The sequence below is a fragment of the Microcaecilia unicolor genome, chromosome 6 (genome assembly GCF_901765095.1).
Source record: "Microcaecilia unicolor chromosome 6, aMicUni1.1, whole genome shotgun sequence".
Classification (NCBI taxonomy): domain Eukaryota; kingdom Metazoa; phylum Chordata; class Amphibia; order Gymnophiona; family Siphonopidae; genus Microcaecilia; species Microcaecilia unicolor.
The window spans coordinates 185,187,181-185,205,486 of record NC_044036.1 but is presented as its reverse complement, the minus strand read 5'-3'; the positions used below and the strand labels follow the sequence as shown (position 1 = coordinate 185,205,486).

The 18,306-nt window shown below is 41.2% G+C and overlaps 1 protein-coding gene across 3 annotated transcripts in view; it reads left to right on the top strand.

Annotated features, from left to right (window-relative positions):
- RNF123 (ring finger protein 123) overlaps positions 1-18,306 on the top strand; it is a 594,888-nt gene that overhangs the window by 192,479 nt on the left and 384,103 nt on the right. For all 3 annotated transcript variants that reach the window (XM_030205297.1, XM_030205296.1, XM_030205298.1), the window contains exons 13-14: positions 4,190-4,315; positions 8,736-8,828. In XM_030205297.1, the coding sequence (XP_030061157.1) occupies positions 4,190-4,315; positions 8,736-8,828 (219 nt within the window). The remainder of the gene's footprint in view (positions 1-4,189; positions 4,316-8,735; positions 8,829-18,306) is intronic.

Here is an 18,306-nt window from a genome sequence, read left to right as displayed (position 1 = left end):
TAAGGTTTTCAGGATATCCACAATGAATATTCATGAGAGAGATTTGCAATGATTGTTCATTGTGGATATCCTAAAGACCTGACTGGCTGGGGAGTTCCTGGACAGGTTTGGAAACCACCGAGGATTGCGAAGGGGTGGAGAAAGAGATTATGGACACCTTGAGTGAAGGTACAGAGGGGAAGATGCAGGATAGGTATTTGATACCCTAGGGCTGGTCCTGCCAATATAATGCACAAAGTCACAAAAAAGATTGATTATTGGGGTTCATCTGAAAAGAAAACATAAAAATGCAAGACTACCAGGGATGACAGGGTCCAGTATAGTCCTGTTGATTACTATAGCCTTAAACCAGCTTTGAGTAGGACTGGGCACCTTCTAATGGTGAGCTGCCTGCAAAGAGTCAGATTTACTTGTAAGCTCTCTAAAATTTCTTACAAAAACTTGTCCAGAATGTAGTTGCTCAGCTTTTGATGAAATTGGGCTTGCATAATCACATTGCACCAATTTTTTCTCCTTGCGTTGGCTTCTGATTGAGAAATGTTGTATCTCTAAAATGCTGGTGTTAGCATTTAAGGTTTTCCATGGGCTGGAACCAAAATATATTTCAGATAAGTTGCCAGTCTATGTTCCTAGACGTTTGTTATGCTCTCAGTGCGAGAGCCACTTTCTTTTGCCTTCTGCTAGGTCTTTCCATCTTGAGTGTTCTTATTCTGTGACCCAGCTGTGGAATAAAGTCTCTCCCTCTGGAAGTCTAATTGATAATTTATTAGGGTTTGGTAGAGCTGTAAAAACATATTTGTTTAATATTTTTGATGAATTGTATATTGAATCTGTGATGTTATGTCTTTATTTAGTTTTATATTAGCTGTGCTGTTATTTTATGTTTTATGTTTAACCTTATTATGTATGTAACTTTGTAGCCCATGCAAGGCGTTATCGGGAGGATGGGTTAAATAATGGAACAATCAAACAAATAAAATACTCAATTTTTTAAAGAAAAACCTTCTAGAATTCCAGTCTGACAATAATTGTGAACCTCACTATGCAAATTCTTTAATAAAAATTCATTGATACAAAAAAAAAAAAAAAAAAGATTGTGAACTCAATCAGACGTAATAGAGGTTGAAATTCCTTGTAGGCATAATATCTCCTTAGCAAATATGATCACCAGTTGGGAAGTGGAGAGTAACTTAGCAATTAGAGCAAGACTAAGGCTTAACTGCATAGGAAGTGGCTGCAGGAAGCACCATGGGCGAAAAGTAAGGATTTTAGTCCTAATCTTCACATGGAGGGCCAGAACAAAGGATGCACAGTCCTTATACATAGAAGACCATCAGAAGGCAATGGAGAATAGTTCAGCTGTTTTCTTAATCCCTAATCAGACAACTTAGAATAATTCCTCTATTTGAAACACTAGAGGCAAAAGGCTGACCAGCAAGAACTGGACCTGGGATTTGTACACAACACGATGCTTGGAATTTTCTCCAGAAGCTCTGAATTAACAATATTCACAGTAGTCTTGGAAGTGGGAATGATGAGCCATTTATCGACTGGGTCTAGTATGTACTTGGGTGTGTGTGTGTGTGGGAGGGGGGGGGGGAGTGCATTGGCCTTAATGTTTTCAAATCCATATGATAGGAGATGATAAACTGGAATTGAACAAAGAACATGGCCCGGTAGGCCTGGCAGTGGTTCAGATACCTGGTGGTTTTAATGTGCATCAAATTCTTGTGATCACTGAAGCTCATTTGATATACCACCTATTATTTATTTGTCTCAGTGGTTACAATACAGTAAAATGGGGGAAAGGTGAGAGAAAAGAGAGGTTAGATAATTTAAAGATTCTGGAAAAGCCATCGTGAAAAAAAAGGGTAGATTTGAATTTGCTGAGCGAAGATTGTGATCGTATATAATATGGAAGGGTGTTCTAGAGAGTCGGAGCCAAGACACTGAAACATGTCTAGTATTATCCAGACGAATTTGGCAGAAAGTTTCAGAATAAATGGAAATGTTACATCCTGTTATAAAAATGTTTCTGTCCTTCCAAATCCCACTTATTTGGAAAAATTTCCTAGTTCTACAAATTAATCACACAGAGGTGAAGATAAGCTTTGGTGTTTGGTCTTTGTGATAATGTATGGGTATGAGCCCCTGCCACAAATAATGAGTGCTTTACAGAGCTTGCCAACTTGTGACTGAGGTATTATGAATACCTATCAGCAATTCTGTAGTGCTATGCTTTAATACAGAGACCTTTGCCATAAATTGGAACTCTGCTGAGTCATTCTTGTTCTAATTAGACATTTACATGTCCAAACATTCCCGGGTCCCTGTTAAGTAACCCGGCTGATGCAAGACTATGAAATATGTAAGGTTCTTGTTCACAATGACCTTCAAGATTGTTTGGAGCCAGAATTTGACGAAAGCATTGAGGATGATATCAAAAGGTTGACCTCAAGTCTCTTCGGAGCCCAGAGTTTCAAGAAAAGCATCGAGATTGACATGAAAAGACATTCCTTTGGTTTTGTAAACCATAACAAACAGGACACAACCAATCATCTCTCACGGTGTTATCAAGACATCGGCAACAGTGCTGTTATCAGAATGGTATAAAAGGCATCAATTCATCTTGTCTGTCAGAGCAATGACTCATTGGAACCTGGCTATTCTCCATGGGCAGAATCTGGTCACCACATCTCAAAGAAAATATAATGGAATTAGAAAAGGTGCAGAGAAGGGCAACGAAAATGATAAAGGGGATGGGATGACTTCCCTATGAAGAAACACTAAAGCGACTAGGGCTCTTCAGCTTGGAGAAAAGATGGCTGAGGGGAGATATGATAGAGGTCTATAAAATAATGAGTGGAGTGGAATGGGTAGACGTGAATCGCTTGTTTACTCTTTCCAAAATTACTAGGACTAGGGAGCACGCAATGAAGCTACTAAGTAGTAAACTTAAAACAAACCGGAGAAAATATTTCCTCACTCAACATATAATGAAACTCTGGAATTCATCGCCAGAGAATGTGGTTAAAAAACAGTTAACAGATTTTTTAAAAGGTTTGAATAATTTCCTATAAGAAAAGTCCATAGACCATTATTAAGATGGACTTGGGGAAAATCCACTGCTTATTTCTAGGATATACAGCATAAAATCTGTTTTACTGTTTTGGGATCTTGCCAGGTACTTGTCACTTAGATTGGCCACTGCTGGAAACAGGATACTAGGTTTGATGGACCTTTGATGTGTCCCAGTATGGCAACACTTATGTTCTTATATCTTATCACAAAGGTCATAAGGCAAGCTCTGTAACTGCTTTCCCTCGGGTAATGACCAGGAGGTGTGCTTTCAAAGCACCTAAACTTACAAAGCTACATAGTAACCTATGGAACTTTGTAAGTCTAAGTACTTTGAAAATGATCTTCCTGGTGACCTGGTTGTTTGCCATAGAGAGCTATGTGTGTTTGTCTTAACTATGACCTGATTAGTTCTGTACAATATTTTAGAGAACTGATACTTTACTTTAATTCTGCGATTTTCTAAATGTTACTATTTGTTTCTTTCTTTTTTCATTTGTTTGCACATTACTCTTGTAAATATTTCTTCATTCATGTAAATAAATTTGCCTGTTATTTTTATGAGCTATGTGTTTTATGGTACATACATATATTGGGTGTCCAAACTCAGTTTAGTTCATTACGAGATGTGATAAATAATAAACATCCATCGGGCATAATGTAATTACTTGTTTCTATTCTATCACTTCTAGTGGTAATTGTATCACTCTTACAGTAAGACCACCCCAGTTCCACTTTCTGATGCATCCATCTCCAGGTTGAATGACTTGGATGGGTCTGGATGGCTTAGAGGCACAGAAGCAAAAGGTTATTTCAGTTTCTCAAAGGTCTCCTGAGCTTTGGGCCTAGCTGTTAGATGAGTCACTACCTTGGAGACATTCTGGATAAATTGCCTATATTAATTGGGAACGGTTAAGGATTGCTTAAAGATCCTCACAGCCCATAGGAAGCCTTATTGTCAATCTACTTTTCTAAGTTGTATTTCTTTTCTTTAACATTGTTATCTAATATATATTTTTTGACCCAAGAATCTTCTATCCGTTCTCTACTGTGCATACCTAGAGGGAAACTACTTCATCTGTCAGGCTAACTAGCTGCTTTATATCTTCAGTGTAAAGTGTACCTGGTGAAAGATGGTCTGATGAACTTCTTGTTGAGCATCCTGGAGGGGGGAGGGTCTGTGGAAGAACACCCCCTCATCCAGCAGCTGCTGGAGGTCATGTGGCTGCTCATGGAGGTTAGTGTTTCCCTGCAGATAGTCTCACACTTGGCACTCATATTTACACCTACAAACATGCACACTCAGATTACTACACCAAGACCTCATTTTTTGCCTTAACTGACTCCACATCTCTCCTTATTAACATTTGGCACAGATGTCAGTAGGTAGCCAGTACTATGTGGTGTTTTCAGAAAGCTTATATATATGTGGCAAAATGGGACAAGATAGTGGAGGTGAATAGTGAATAAGCATCAGTTCTGTCAAACTGCATTGCTATTTAGACTGTCTGACTAATCTGTAGTTTTTTGAGATAGGCTTGTGCCCAGGATGTGACTGTGTAGCCCCATAATTATAGCTAGAGAATGACACGGGGACAAAATTTGGCCCCCGTCCCTGTGGGTTCTGTCTCCATCCCCGCCCCATCCCGCAGGCCCTGTCTCCGTCCTCACCCTGACCCCGCAGGTTCTGTCCCCGTCCCTGCCCTGTCTTCATGAGCTCTGTCCTCATCTGCAGAAGCCTTGAACAATTATGATTTTGTATTTAAATCTTTTTATTAAAGTATGAAAAGGAACAATATGCTATGCAACTATAGTGAATAAGTTACAAATAGAAAGCAATAATAACAGTGAGCAGCTATAATAACGCTCCTCACCACCACCCTCTAAAGTTCCAACCCTAACAATAGCTGATTTCTACTACCCCAAGGAATCCTAATCCACTCTGCTAAAATGTCCAGGGGTACAAAATACAACCCGTTCTGTATTCCCTAGAGGGGAGAAATATGCCCTATGAAGCACTGTTACGATTTTTTAATCTGTGGATGAATAAGAAGTCATCAGCAATCTCAGGATTCAGTCTAGCTCTCCTGTCTTCCACAGTCCTTCCTGCAATAGAAGATGTCTTCTTAGATGTGCTGGTAGCAGGAATGTACAGGATCCCCCATGAAAATTTTGCTAGTTGTGGCCAGCATGTTTGCTTGTTTTTCCAAAAAATCAAAATATTGTTGTCCGCATCACTCAAACACAAATAGCAATCCAGTTCATTAACAGGCTTCCAAGTAGAAAATGACACAGGGACAAACTTTATCCCCGTTCTCGTGGGCTCTGTCCCCATCCCCGCGATTACTGTGGGTCCCCGCCCCTGTGCCATTCTCTAATTACAGCATGAAGTATAATGTCTCAAAACTGAGTTTGCAATTGGTGTCTTCAGTACATTATGGCTTTATTCGGGTTTCTGCTTTTTCTATAGCCTTTCCAGGTCAGCGTTGCTCAACTATTAGTTTCCAGCAATTTTAAGAAATTATTAAAAACACAGCTTTTTGTTCACGCATACTGTTGATATAGTGCAGTACTAGAAGTTATGACAGCAGCACCTTATGTTTTGGATTATGTTAGTAGTATTTTATGTTATATTTCTGTTAATTGATAATGTTTTGTTTTACATTAGTATGTATGTTTTTATGGAAACCACCTAGTTTATAGACTAGTTAGAAGTGTTTTAAATAAATGAATAAATAAATCTTCCCTGTGTGGTAACAGGGAAAATTGTACTCGTTCAACAAAAAAAATAAACAATTGTAGCATGCACAAAAAATATAGCACATCATTTCTAACTGAATGTTGTCTCCATGTTCAAGGGCTACATTTTGATTCAAAATTTTAATTGAGATTAATTGAATGATTAAAGAACCAGTATCTTCTTCCCATTGTTCAACATCTTTTTCCCCCCTTCCTTCCACCTGTTGTCCAGCATCTCTCCCTTCCTCCTCTCTACCCCCCAAGTATGTTCTCTTCCTTTTGTCATTCCTTCCCTAACTCTCTCCCTTCCCTCTACCCTTGGGATCCAACATATCTTTTTTAAGGGGAAAGGAGAAAAAGGATGGGATTTGATATACCACCCTTCTCTGGCTACAATCAGTGGTTAAACATATTATATACAGGTACTGTTTTTGTACCTGGGCAATGGAGGGTTAAGTGGCTTGCCCAGAGTTACAAGGAGCTGCAGTGAGAATCAAACTCAGTTACCTGGTTCTCAGGTTGCTGCACTAATCATTAGGCTACTCCTCCACTCTACTCTTTTTCACTCCCAGGTCCATTATCTCTCTCTCCTCTCCTTCTTTCATCCCTTCCGGTCACCCATTTTCCTGGCTCTCTCCCTTTCCATCCATAGGTCCATTATCTGTCTGTCTTCCCTCCTCGTGGGGCCTCTCCCCCAAGCCCCACTATTTTTCATTATCTCTCTCTCTTCTCCCTTCCTGTGAGTCCAGTATTTCTTCCTCTTCCGTCCTGCCCATTATGCAAAATTTCTTTCTCTTTCCCCTCCACCCCCAGATTCTTATCATTCTTTCCATCCTTCTTTTCCTCCCATTAGTCACCATTTCTGTTTCCTTCCCTACCACCAGTGCATGGTCTGGAATCTGTACCCCCCCACACACTCTCCTCCTGCTCCACCGGTGGTTCAGCATCTCCCCTCCCCCCAGGTGGTTCAGCATCTCCTCCCCCCGTGCACGTTACCTCACTTGCCCACAGTTTGACAGCTCCTTCTCTCTCAATCCCCCTCCCTGTCCACCTTAAATTTGGTCTCTGGCAGCGACAGCAATAGTCACATTCTGCTTATGCCCTGTTCAAGAGCTTTCTCTCTGACCCATCTTCTTTGAAGGGCTGAACAAACGTGGTTAAAGGTGAGCCGGTTGATATTGTGTATCTGGATTTTCAGAAGGCGTTTGACAAAGTACCTCATGAAAGACTCCAGAGGAAATTGGAGAGTCAGGGGATAGGAGGTAGTGTTCTATTGTGGATTAAAAACTGGTTAAAAGAAAACAAAGAGTAGGGTTAAATGGTCAGTATTCTCAATGGAGAAGGGTAGTTAGTGGGGTTCCCCAGGGGTCTGTGCTGGGACTGTTGCTTTTTAACATATTTATAAATGACCTAGAGATGGGAGTAACCAGTGAAGTAATTAAATTTGCTGATGACACAAAGTTATTCAAAGTCGTTAAATCGCAAGAGGATTGTGAAAAATTACAAGAGGACCTTACGAGACTGGTTGACTGGGCGTCCAAATGGCAGATGACGTTTAATGTGAGCAAGTGCAAAGTGGTGCATGTGGGAAAGAGGAACCTGAATTATAGTTACGTCATGCAGGGTTCCACATTAGGAGTCACTGACCAAGAAAGGGATCTAGGTGTCATCATTGATGATACTTTGAAACCTTCTGCTCAGAGTGCTGCTGCGGCTAAGAAAGCAAATAGAATGTTAGGTATTATTAGGAAAGGAATGGAAAACAAAAATCAGGATGTTATAATGCCTTTGCATTGCACCATGGTGCGTCCGCACCTCGAATATTGTGTTCAATTCTGGTCACCACATCTCAGAAAAGATATAGCGTAATTAGAAAAGGTACAGAGAAGGGCGACGAAAATGATAAAGGGGATGGGATGACTTACCTATGAGGAAAGACTAAAGCGGCTAGGGCTCTTCAGCTTGGAGAAAAGGCGACTGAGGGGAGACATGATAGAGGTCTATAAAATAATGAGTGGAGTTGAACGGGTAGACGTGAAGCATCTGTTTACGCTTTCCAAAAATTCTAGGACTAGGGGGCATGTGATGAAGCTACAATGTAGTAAATTTAAAACGAATCGGAGAAAATGTTTCTTCACTCAACGTGTAATTAAACTCTGGAATTCGTTGCCAGAGAATGTGGTAAGGGCGTTTAGCTTAGCAGAGTTTTTAAAAAGGTTTGGATGTCTTCCTAAAGGAAAAGTCCATAGACCATTATTCAATTGGACTTGGGAAAAATCCACTGTTTCTGGGATAAGCAGTATAAAATGTTAAGTACTTTTTTGGGATCTTGCCAGGTATTTGTGACCTGGATTGGCAACTGTTGGAAACAGGATGCGGGACTTGATGGACCTTTGTTCTTTCCCAGTATGGCAATACTTATGTATATATTGTGCCCCCTCTGTCACAACTTCCTTTTTCCACATGGGTGAGCACAGGTCAGAGAAAGCTCTGGAGCAGGCCCTAGGCAGCATATGAGTATTGCTGTTGCTGACGAAGACCAAGAGAAGACCAAATTTAAGGAAGGCCCGGGAGGTGGTTTTGGGGGGGAGGGGGGGTTTAGAGAGGGGAAGTTGTTGAATTATGGATGAAAGGGGAATGGTGCAAGAAATGCTGGCTCATGCCCTGGATGAGGGGAGGAAGGGGACTGATGAGAGGGAGAGATGTTGACAGGATGGGTGGTTGTTATTATTTTTTAATTGCAACTAATAAGTAAGGCAATCGGACAGTTAACAGTGATTAATATGCAGTCCTACCTCTTAGTGATTATTAGAAGTGCTAGAGGTGCTCTCTCTTCCTGTAATGTGAGAGGTGCAGATACAATTTGAAATCTCACCTACGATGTTTACTCGTTAAGAGGGGCTTTTCTCACTTTGTAGGACTATGAAGTGCATGAGTGCCTGAAGCAGCTGATGATGTCCCTGTTACGTGCTTACCGATTCTCTCCCATCATTCCTGACTTGGGGTTACAGGTAAGCAGATGTTCCTGAGCAGTATTCTGGCTTTCAGTCAAAAATTCCCGATGACTGGGAAGATTATTAATGGATCCTAGTGTTTGGCTGTATATATTTTTTGACTTTCTTTTTATTGTTTTTCTGTAATTACAAACAAAACCTCCGAATACGACAGCCAATCCGTACAATATAATCTCAGTGAAATCCCCCCCCCCCCCCCCACACACACACAAAACAAAGTACAAACATAGGATGTGTTTTCTTCACCAGTATGCATACCTAGTCCCACAAGCTGTTTTTTTTAAAGTAACTATAAATGTGCAACCTCTCCAGCATTAACATGGAGTCTCTGATTAAATGTTACTTAATTGAGCTTCAGTCAAGTTTGATAGGGTACCTTACACTACGTATCTAGGTGACTAGTAGGGATGGATATTGTTCTATTATTATCTCAAATAGTAAGCCATTGTGAATCGGTGACTATTGCCTGTAGTTCCATTTCCCACTTTTTTTAAATAAAGAAATTTATCTTTAGGTGTGTCGGTATTCAAATTAACTTGGCAGTGGCTGTCCACTGGCACCTTAAATGGGAGAGAGTTCATAAACAAGCTATAATAGTTTAAATAATACCCTATTCCATGTCTTCCATATACTGAAAATATACATGCATGAGAATTTGTTTCATCACATGGAAAGTTTTGATCTGCGAAATCATCCAGCATTTCTCTCTTTTCTGTCTCTCTATTACATGCTGTAGCTTGTGGTTCTTTTATCAAGGAGCCAAAGCTCTCCACGAGAGTCACTGACAGCCTCATTGCACTGAAAGTTTCAAGTTAGTTTATTTACTGTACCGCAAAAAGCCAGAAAGAAATGTAAGTGAGTTACAAGAAATAGGTGATTAAAATATAAGCTGAAGACTATAATTAAAAAAAAATGATACCATGTAGAACACAACAGGCACAAAAGGGGAGATTAAAAAATACATTCTGGTCAATATTCAGCTCAAGGTGGTCAGTGTTATACCCAAATATTCTCTGCCAGGCCATGTTCGGGCACCAGTATTGAGTATCCGTGTGTTATGCAGGTCCTGGTCAATATTTAGCCAGATCCACATAAGATGTTTATATGAGTCCTGGCCGAATATCGGCAGGGACCTGTATAAAAAAAGATTCTGGCCAGGTTAGGGGATGGCTGGCTAGTGAGAATATTCAGCAGACCTGCTGATTTTTGCTAAATATCCCTGCTTAGCCCCAACTGAGTGATTTAAAAGGTCCAGGAGCATCTCCTGGCTAGTTAAATCACTTTGAGTATCTACTTCATCATATATAAATTATATTGCATATAAATTTAGTATAAAAGAAAAAAATACAAACTGCATCTTACAAGTAAACACATAAGGTAAGGGAAGACAATACATTCGTGTTCGGCACCTGGCAATACGCCACACCAAAAATAATGAAGTACATTCCTGTTAAAGAAATTTCAACCAAATGGCTTTTCATAGAAAATATGTTAGCTGAGCCTTGAATTTGGTCAAGGAAGATTCTAGGCGAATATAAAAGTGAATTACATAGCATGGGGGCCATCACAGATATAGAAGAGTAGTGAGCATTTAGACAACTTTGTTGATGAGAGCGAATAGTGAAAATATTTTGTTGTGAAGAATGTACAGATCTGACCAGAGGGTACGGAATAAGATCTGAAATAAAAAAATGAGAAGACCAGAGTAATAGATCTGATGTATAGTAAGCAAGTTCTTAAAAGATGTACGAAAAGAGATTGGAAGCCAGTGCTCAGTAGAAAGAAAAGGTTATAATGGTCATTTTACTTTATTGTAAAGTAATTTAATAGAGATGGACACAGTATTGGTGGGGTTGGTTCCTATAGAATTGAGTCAGAGTATTCTGAGGTCCCTTCTTATAGACTTTGACAGTTAAGTGTCTGTTCCAAGCTCAAGAAGAATACTGGAACTATGTCTGCTGTTTTTTTATGTACCCTGGAGCTTCTTGTTCTCTGAGGACATGCAGGAAGAAGTTATTCTTACTGCTGAGTGATGTCGTGTGGATGGAGCCCACACAGGAAAGCTCCCCAGCATCTGTTCTAGGAGCTTTTGGAAATCACACCTGTCCCCATTGTGCAGGTCCAGCTCAAGTTCATATTTTCCATAGAGCAGTGAAGACCTGCTGTGTAGCTCTCCTTCACACTGTGTTTCAAGAGAAAAAAAAAAGTGGAACCCCCGAGCACACCAAACAAGAGAAAAACAAAATAAAGAAAGGGGTAGACCAATCAAATTCCAACACAAAGAAAAATGTTTAATAAAATCAAAATATTCATTAAACATTTGCCCTTGTGTTGGAATTTGATTGGTCTACCCCCTTTCTTTCTTTCTTGCAAGATAAATTTTTCCTGCCATTTTTTTCCTACCAGCTTTCCTCGGATAGGTGGCTAGTGTATATCTCTTGTTGCATGGGGCCTCTATTCCTGTCAGTTTTTTTTCATGAGGTACGTTTTTTGGGGTACCTTTTAAGCTTCCTTTGCTTTGCATGGAACAACCTAAAATTTTCAATAAAATTCCACCAAGCCTCAAAATTACAGATGCTCACTGTCTATGCCTGATCATGATTCCTCTATCTGTAAATTATGTTTGCAGATGTTACAAAGAGGCTTCAAAGGTCATGAGAGGCAGCACAAACAAAATTCTGGTGCCGAGAAGTATTTCCCATTGACTTTGGCATTGGAGGCATCAGTCTCGGTGATTAAGAGAGCTGCCTCAATTACTGGGGATGCATTGGCACTGAGAGAGAACACCTTCGACATTGAGCACACACCAATGCGGTGTGTTGGATGCAGGTCAGAGGCATCATCATTGATACCCTTAAAAGCACAGAGTCAAAGGCACTGAGGTCATCAGTATTCTTGAAGTGCCCCCCCCCCCCCAATGTGAGGACACTCACTGTCCTAGGAACTGAATGGGGTGCGACAGTCTCCATTGAGCCAAGACCAGGTGGTACTGAAGGACATGGCTAACACATAGTAGATGACGGCAGAAAAAGACCTGCACGGTCCATCCAGTCTGCCCAACAAGACAACTCATGTGTGCTACTTTTTGTGTATACCCTACTTTGATTTGTACCTATGAGACGAAGCCAAGTCTCAGCCTTCGTCGATCAGCAGCCCTCGAGGAGGTGCTCAGGGATGTTCTCCAGGAGCAGGTGGAGTGCCTAGTTGCTCTTCAGGAGGCAATTTATCAAGAGCATCGATGCTGACACCTGAGATGGTTCAGCCTATTCTTCAGGTCCGCACACTGCCTATATGTAGTGCATCAATATTGAAGCCTTGAAGGGCTTTGGAGCTGATGTATATTGAACCTAGTGTCTATTTCCAGTCCCTCAGGGGAGGAAGCTTCCCTAATACATAAGGAATATTTATTATCTCGCTGCCCCAGGCTCAGGCCTGACCTTGGTATTCAAGGCAGGCAGAGATGCAAATGTTTCCGGGGGAGTACTTTTGTGAATCAGACTCAGAGTGCTCTTGGGTATCTGAAGAAGCACCAGAGGTCTCCTTGGAAAATGGGTCCCTTGTTCTTCCATCAGAGTCCTTCCCGCGAAATGAAAGATGGAAATCTTCTGAGGAGTTGTCATTTTTTACTTTATCAGTGAGATGGCTAAGTCCGGCCCATTTGATTTGGACATGGAGGATGAGCCCAGGGCTGAGACATTGGACATCCTTCAGTTTGACAACCCCTCAATGGAGGCTGTGACAGTGCCCATGCACTGAATCCTTAAGCTTGTGCAGAAGCAGTGGGAGATCTTCCTCTCTGCACGGCTGGTGAATAAGAAGGTTAATTCCATGTACAGAGTTCAAAAGGCTCTCAGATTTGAGAAGCTTCTGCTTCCTCACAGTTCCATGATGGTCGAATCTTCTCTCAAAAGGGTCAAGAATTCTAAAGCCTCACTCTTTGGTGCCCCTGGGGAAGGAGGCTAGAACCTTGGAATCTGTTGGGATAGAGGTTTTTCAGAATGCTATCTGACATCCCGCATTGCTTTTTATTATTTCATAATGAGCATGCACTTGTGAAATGTAGTGCACATTGTAGCGGCTTTCACAGGAGAAGGATGAGGAATTCCACAGGCTAGTAGCCAAAGAACAGGAGTGCAGAAACTACCTAGTTTGAGCAACTTATGATGCCTTCAGTACAGCACCTGCTGTGGGATTTGGGATGCACAGACCTCTGAGAAGCTGGCGAACGTTCTGTGCCATGAGGTAATCTTTTTGGTGACAAAGTGTAGGAGACTGCTGACCTCATTAAAAAAAGTACTCAGATGCCATGAAGTCACTTTCCAAGCCTGCTCCCAGCTCAGCCTCCACATCTAGGAGGTATTGTGGTAGAAGGCAACAGAGGACCTACTACCCTCAAAAGCATAGGTATCCTCTCTCGAGATCACCCTAGGCAACAGAGGTCCCAGAAGGCCCAGACAGCCCCCTAGTCAAAGCAGGATACCAGCTTTTGACTGGCTTTAAGAAGTATAGCCTCAATCAAAGTAACAATTCCAGCAACCTACTGATAAAAGGGAGGCTGAATTTTTGAATTTTGGTTAGCCAAGTTGGCACCTTGTAACCTCAGACCAGTGGGGGTTTGAAAATTGTCCAAACAGGTTTCATTCTTGAATTTTTGCTAAGTTACCAACCAAGAGCATCAAAATTAAGCTCTCAGCATCAGGAGTTTCTTACAAAGGAACCCTCTTACAGGTCAAGGGGGTCAAACCTGTTCCACTAGAGGAAAGAGGACAGAGATTTTATTCCAAGTACTTCCAATTGACAGACAGATTTCATCTCATCCTAGATCTCAGGGCCCTGAAGAAATATCTGGCCAGATAAAAGTTCAGGATGATTTCCCTGGGTACCTTTTTGTAGGTAATGACTATGCTGTCTGGACTTAAAGGATGGCTATACCACTTACAGATACATCCCAGTCACAGGAAGTATCTGAGACCCCTAGTAGGGAAATATCACTACCTATATCGTGTACTTCCATTTGGCCTAGCATCTGTGCCCATGGTGTTCACAGAATGCCTAGTAGTTATCACAGCATCCTTACACAAACTTGGGGGGGGGGGCATGCATGTGTTTTCCTGTTTAGACAATTGACTGATCAAGAGCACATCAGAAGAAGGTGCAAGGGAATCAGTGCACATGACCATTCAGGTGCTGGAAATACTAGGGTTCATCATAAATTACAAAATAAAAAAATAAACTGTGAGCTCACATCTAACTTCACAAAATACAAAAATCAGTCCACTTCAATAAATAGTATAAATTGTATGCTAGAATCACGTCATATTGACGACATCTGCTTATAGTTCACCACACACACTTGTATTTTCACAATCTTATTTACTCAATAAATGAAAATAGGAGGAAAAGCCTCAGAACTCAGCTCGGGGTACAGATTCCCTGCAAACCTTTGTGGGTCACCACCTAGGCATAAAAACCTCCACCTATCAAACTTTAAACTGTCAAATATAAATACAGTTTTTAAATGTTAAATGTGAATACTTATACATTCAAAAAATGTGTGATCTGAAGATCATTGTAAACTTCTCAAGCTGCGAGCACTATTACAGGGTCCTACCGATGGTGGCCAGTGTTTCTCAAAGAAATGTTGCTTCAGGGTATTCGGGACCAGCTTAATCTAAAACATTCATATGAATGTCATCAGTCAAAATCAATTGAAACTAGCACTTAAAAACATCACTATAAATAAAAGTAATCTTATTTAACTTTGGCATCTCTGCTCATCCACTCGCTTTTAAAACATGGCTGCCACTGGAACATCCGGTTTTAAATAGGTTGCATGATGTCAGTACAGATTGTTAGGGGGCGACCAAATGACTTCCAGTAGAAGCTTGGTGTATTGTGAACTTTTATTGAACATGCATTATGCAGGGGATCCAACACGGAAGGTGACAAAAATGATATGGGGGCTTGTGCTAAAACATGCATGAGAACAGGTTAGGGCTCTTCAGCTTGGAAAAGAGATGGGGTGGGGGGGACAGGAATATGATCGAGGTCTATATAATCCTGAGTGATGTAGAATGGGTAGAAGTGAATCGATTTTTCACTCTTTCAAAAAGTACAAAGACCAGGGGACACTCAATGAAATTACATGGGCATACTTTTAAAGCAAATAGGAGGAAATATTTTTTCACTCAAAGAATAGTTAAGCTCTGGAACTCGCTCCCAGAGGGTGTGGTAACAGTGGATAGCGTATCTGGGTTTAAAAAGGGTTTGGACAAGTTCCTGGAGGAAAAAGTCCATAGTCTGTTATTGAGATGGACATTGGGGAAGCCACTGCTTGCTCTGGGATTGGTAGCATGGAATGTTGCTACTAATTGGGTTTTTGCCAGGTACTTGTGACCTGGATTGACCACTGTTGGAAGCAAGATACTGGTCTAGATGGCCCATTGGTCTGACCCAGTATGGCTATTCTTATGTTCTTAGAGACTGGAGGACCTCAATATGTATACCCTAGAGGAAAGGAGGGATAGGGGAGATATAATAGACATTTAAATACTTAGAAGGTATAAATATGCAAACTAATTTTTTTCAGAGACAGGGAAGTGGTAGAACCTAGATGTCATGAGTCGAGGTTGCAGGATGGTAGATTTTCATGAAGAGGGTGGTGAATGCCTGGAATGCCGTCTCAGGGACAAAAATGGTAATGGAATTCAAGAATGCATAGGATAAACAGAGGATCCCTATATTGAAAAAGGATGGAATCCAATTAAAACACAAATTACCTCATAGCTGGACTGAGTTTTGACAGCAGCTGTAGAGGTTGCCAAGTAAGACTAATGCTGGGCAGACTTGTATATTCTGGATCCTGTAAATGGCAGTCAGATCAGGATCATGATTGGAGTATGCTTCTGTGGCAACTCCACTAGCTGGAAAGTAGAACTGGAGCCAGGAAGACTTCTATAGTCTGTGCCCCAAAATTGGCAGGGAGAGATTGTGATATGATATGCATATACTTTAATCTCTGCATGTGCTATGATTGCAGGTGCTGCATATCTCTATGGGGGGGGAGGGGTAGAATCATAAAGTTGATATTAATGAATAAATGATGCTAGTGTGCATGGGGGAGGGGAACACATCCTTAGGTTTGAAAGCAATGGTACATTCCAATATTGTATCATATAACTGCCCTTATGAGGTTGGCAAGGCAAATTGCTGACTGCTTAATCATGAAAAAGTGGAACCTACACAGAGTGCCAGATACAACTCTGGACACCTTGTTGGGAAGACTAGATGGACAATACAGATCTTTATTTGCCGACAGCCTTGTCTTCCCAGTGGTCGCAGACCATGAGGAACTTGCAAGATGTAATGTTTGTCATGTTACCTCCCAGGGAGCCTCTGTCATGGTGGCTAATTGTGAGCAATTTAAACAAGGGAGTGCAATTACAAATATATATACACCTGCCAGGAAAGGACAACTGTCTGACAGACTGAGTTGGGTCCTTCAACTTCATGAGTAGTATTTGAATGTGGGCATCATCCAAAAGATCTTTCAAAAGTGGGGCACTCTCTCAGATCTTTTTTGCCACTCATCTCAAGTCCGTCATTTCTGCTCCAGACTAGGACCACATGACACACTAGTCTTGAATAAACAATTATAATAAATTCGGAAGGCAATCTCCTCCTACCTCTGCTGTTTGTATAACAAATACAATAATGAAGGAGATATCTGAGCACAACTGGCACTACTTCTGACCAAAGATCGAATCTTTTACTCATAGAGATATTGCCTCAAAAAACCCCCGGCTGTATAGCAAAAAAAGCTCACGGGGGCTGGGCTGTTTCATCACTGGCAAACACCTCATATAAAATTTTATATTTTTTACATATATCTAATCGTTTTCATTCTCTTAATGCTTCTCTTACGGTATGAGAATATATATTCTATACGTCATTCTAAACTTGAAAACTACTTAGCTTTTTAGAAGTCCGATATTTTTCTTTTTTTCTTTTTTATTTGACGCTGAGCACAACCACGACCAACGATGGCCAGCGTTTCGTTACCTGCCTCAGGGTCATATGGTCTGCGTCAATCTACAACAGAAAAATATGTTAATAAAAGCCTAGCCCTCGACTATATAGAAGTATACAGTATTCTCTATATAGAAGAGAATACTGTATACTTCTATATAGTCGAGGGCTAGGCTTTTATTAACACTAGTCTTGAATGCCTTCCTCCTCCATTTTGGGTGAGGGTTTTCTGTATTTGTATATTCCTTTACCTCTGATAGGAAAAACTCTTCTGAAACTCAAGCAGGGTCAGGGAACCATGATATAGATCACAACCTGGTGGCCTAGGCAGATATGGTTCCCTCTTCTGGAGCTAGCCTCCAAAGGCCCTGGAGACGGACTTGCTTCCTGACTTTATCACTCAGGTCAGTGGTTCCCTTCTACATTGCGACCTCCAGTCCCTAACCGTCATAGTTTGGATGTTGAGAGGGTAGTAGTAGATTCCGTGAACATCCCAGAGAGTATCTCCTGGGTCCTGCTAGCTTCCAAAAAATATTCTACTAGGAGGTCCAATGGTTTCAAGTGGTGGAGGTTTGCTGTTTGGAGTGAGGACAAGGACATAGACTGTGAAAAAGGGTCTACACATAAACTGCTTGAATACCTTCAATACTAGTCTGACTTAGGTCTAAAGACCAACTCTGTGCAGTTCACCTCAGTGCAATTGCTGCTTATCATGAAGAAGGTAAATCCATCTTTGCTCAGCCCTTAGTTCAATTTATGAGGGGCTTGTTTCTAATGAAGCCTCCCATCAAGTTCCTGACAACGTCATGGGATCTGAATGTTTCCCTGACTCAGATGATAAACGCTCCTTTTGATCCACTGGACACCTTTGTCCTGAAGTATCTGACCTGGGAGATCTTAATTTTTGGTGGTAGTCACTTTGGCCCATAGGGTCAGTGAGCTCCAGGCACAAGTAGTTGATCAACAACAGGCTGGCCACATGCATCCTAATTTCCTTCCTAAGGTAGTATTGGAATTCCATCTTAATCGGTCAGTTCTCCGAGCATTCTTCCTGAAGCCACATGCCTATCAAGGTGAAAGCGCATTGCACACTTTGGACTGCAGGAGAGCCTTGGCTTCTATGAGGAATGGACTAAAACCCATAGAAAGACCACCCAACTTTTTTTTTTCTTTTGACCCAAACAAGGTGGGGCTACCATTGGCAAACACACTCTTTCTAACTGGATAGCAGATGGCACATCTTTTGCTTATGTCCAATCTAGGATGACTGTAGAGAGGGTCATGTCACAGCTGATAATGTCTGTAGCCCACTTGAGATCAGCCTCCATAGAAGAGATGTGCAGAGTTGCAACATGGACTTCAGTCTACACATTCACATCTCACTACTATTTGGGACAGGATTCCTGACACAACAGCTGGTTCGATCAGATGGTCCATCAGAATTTTT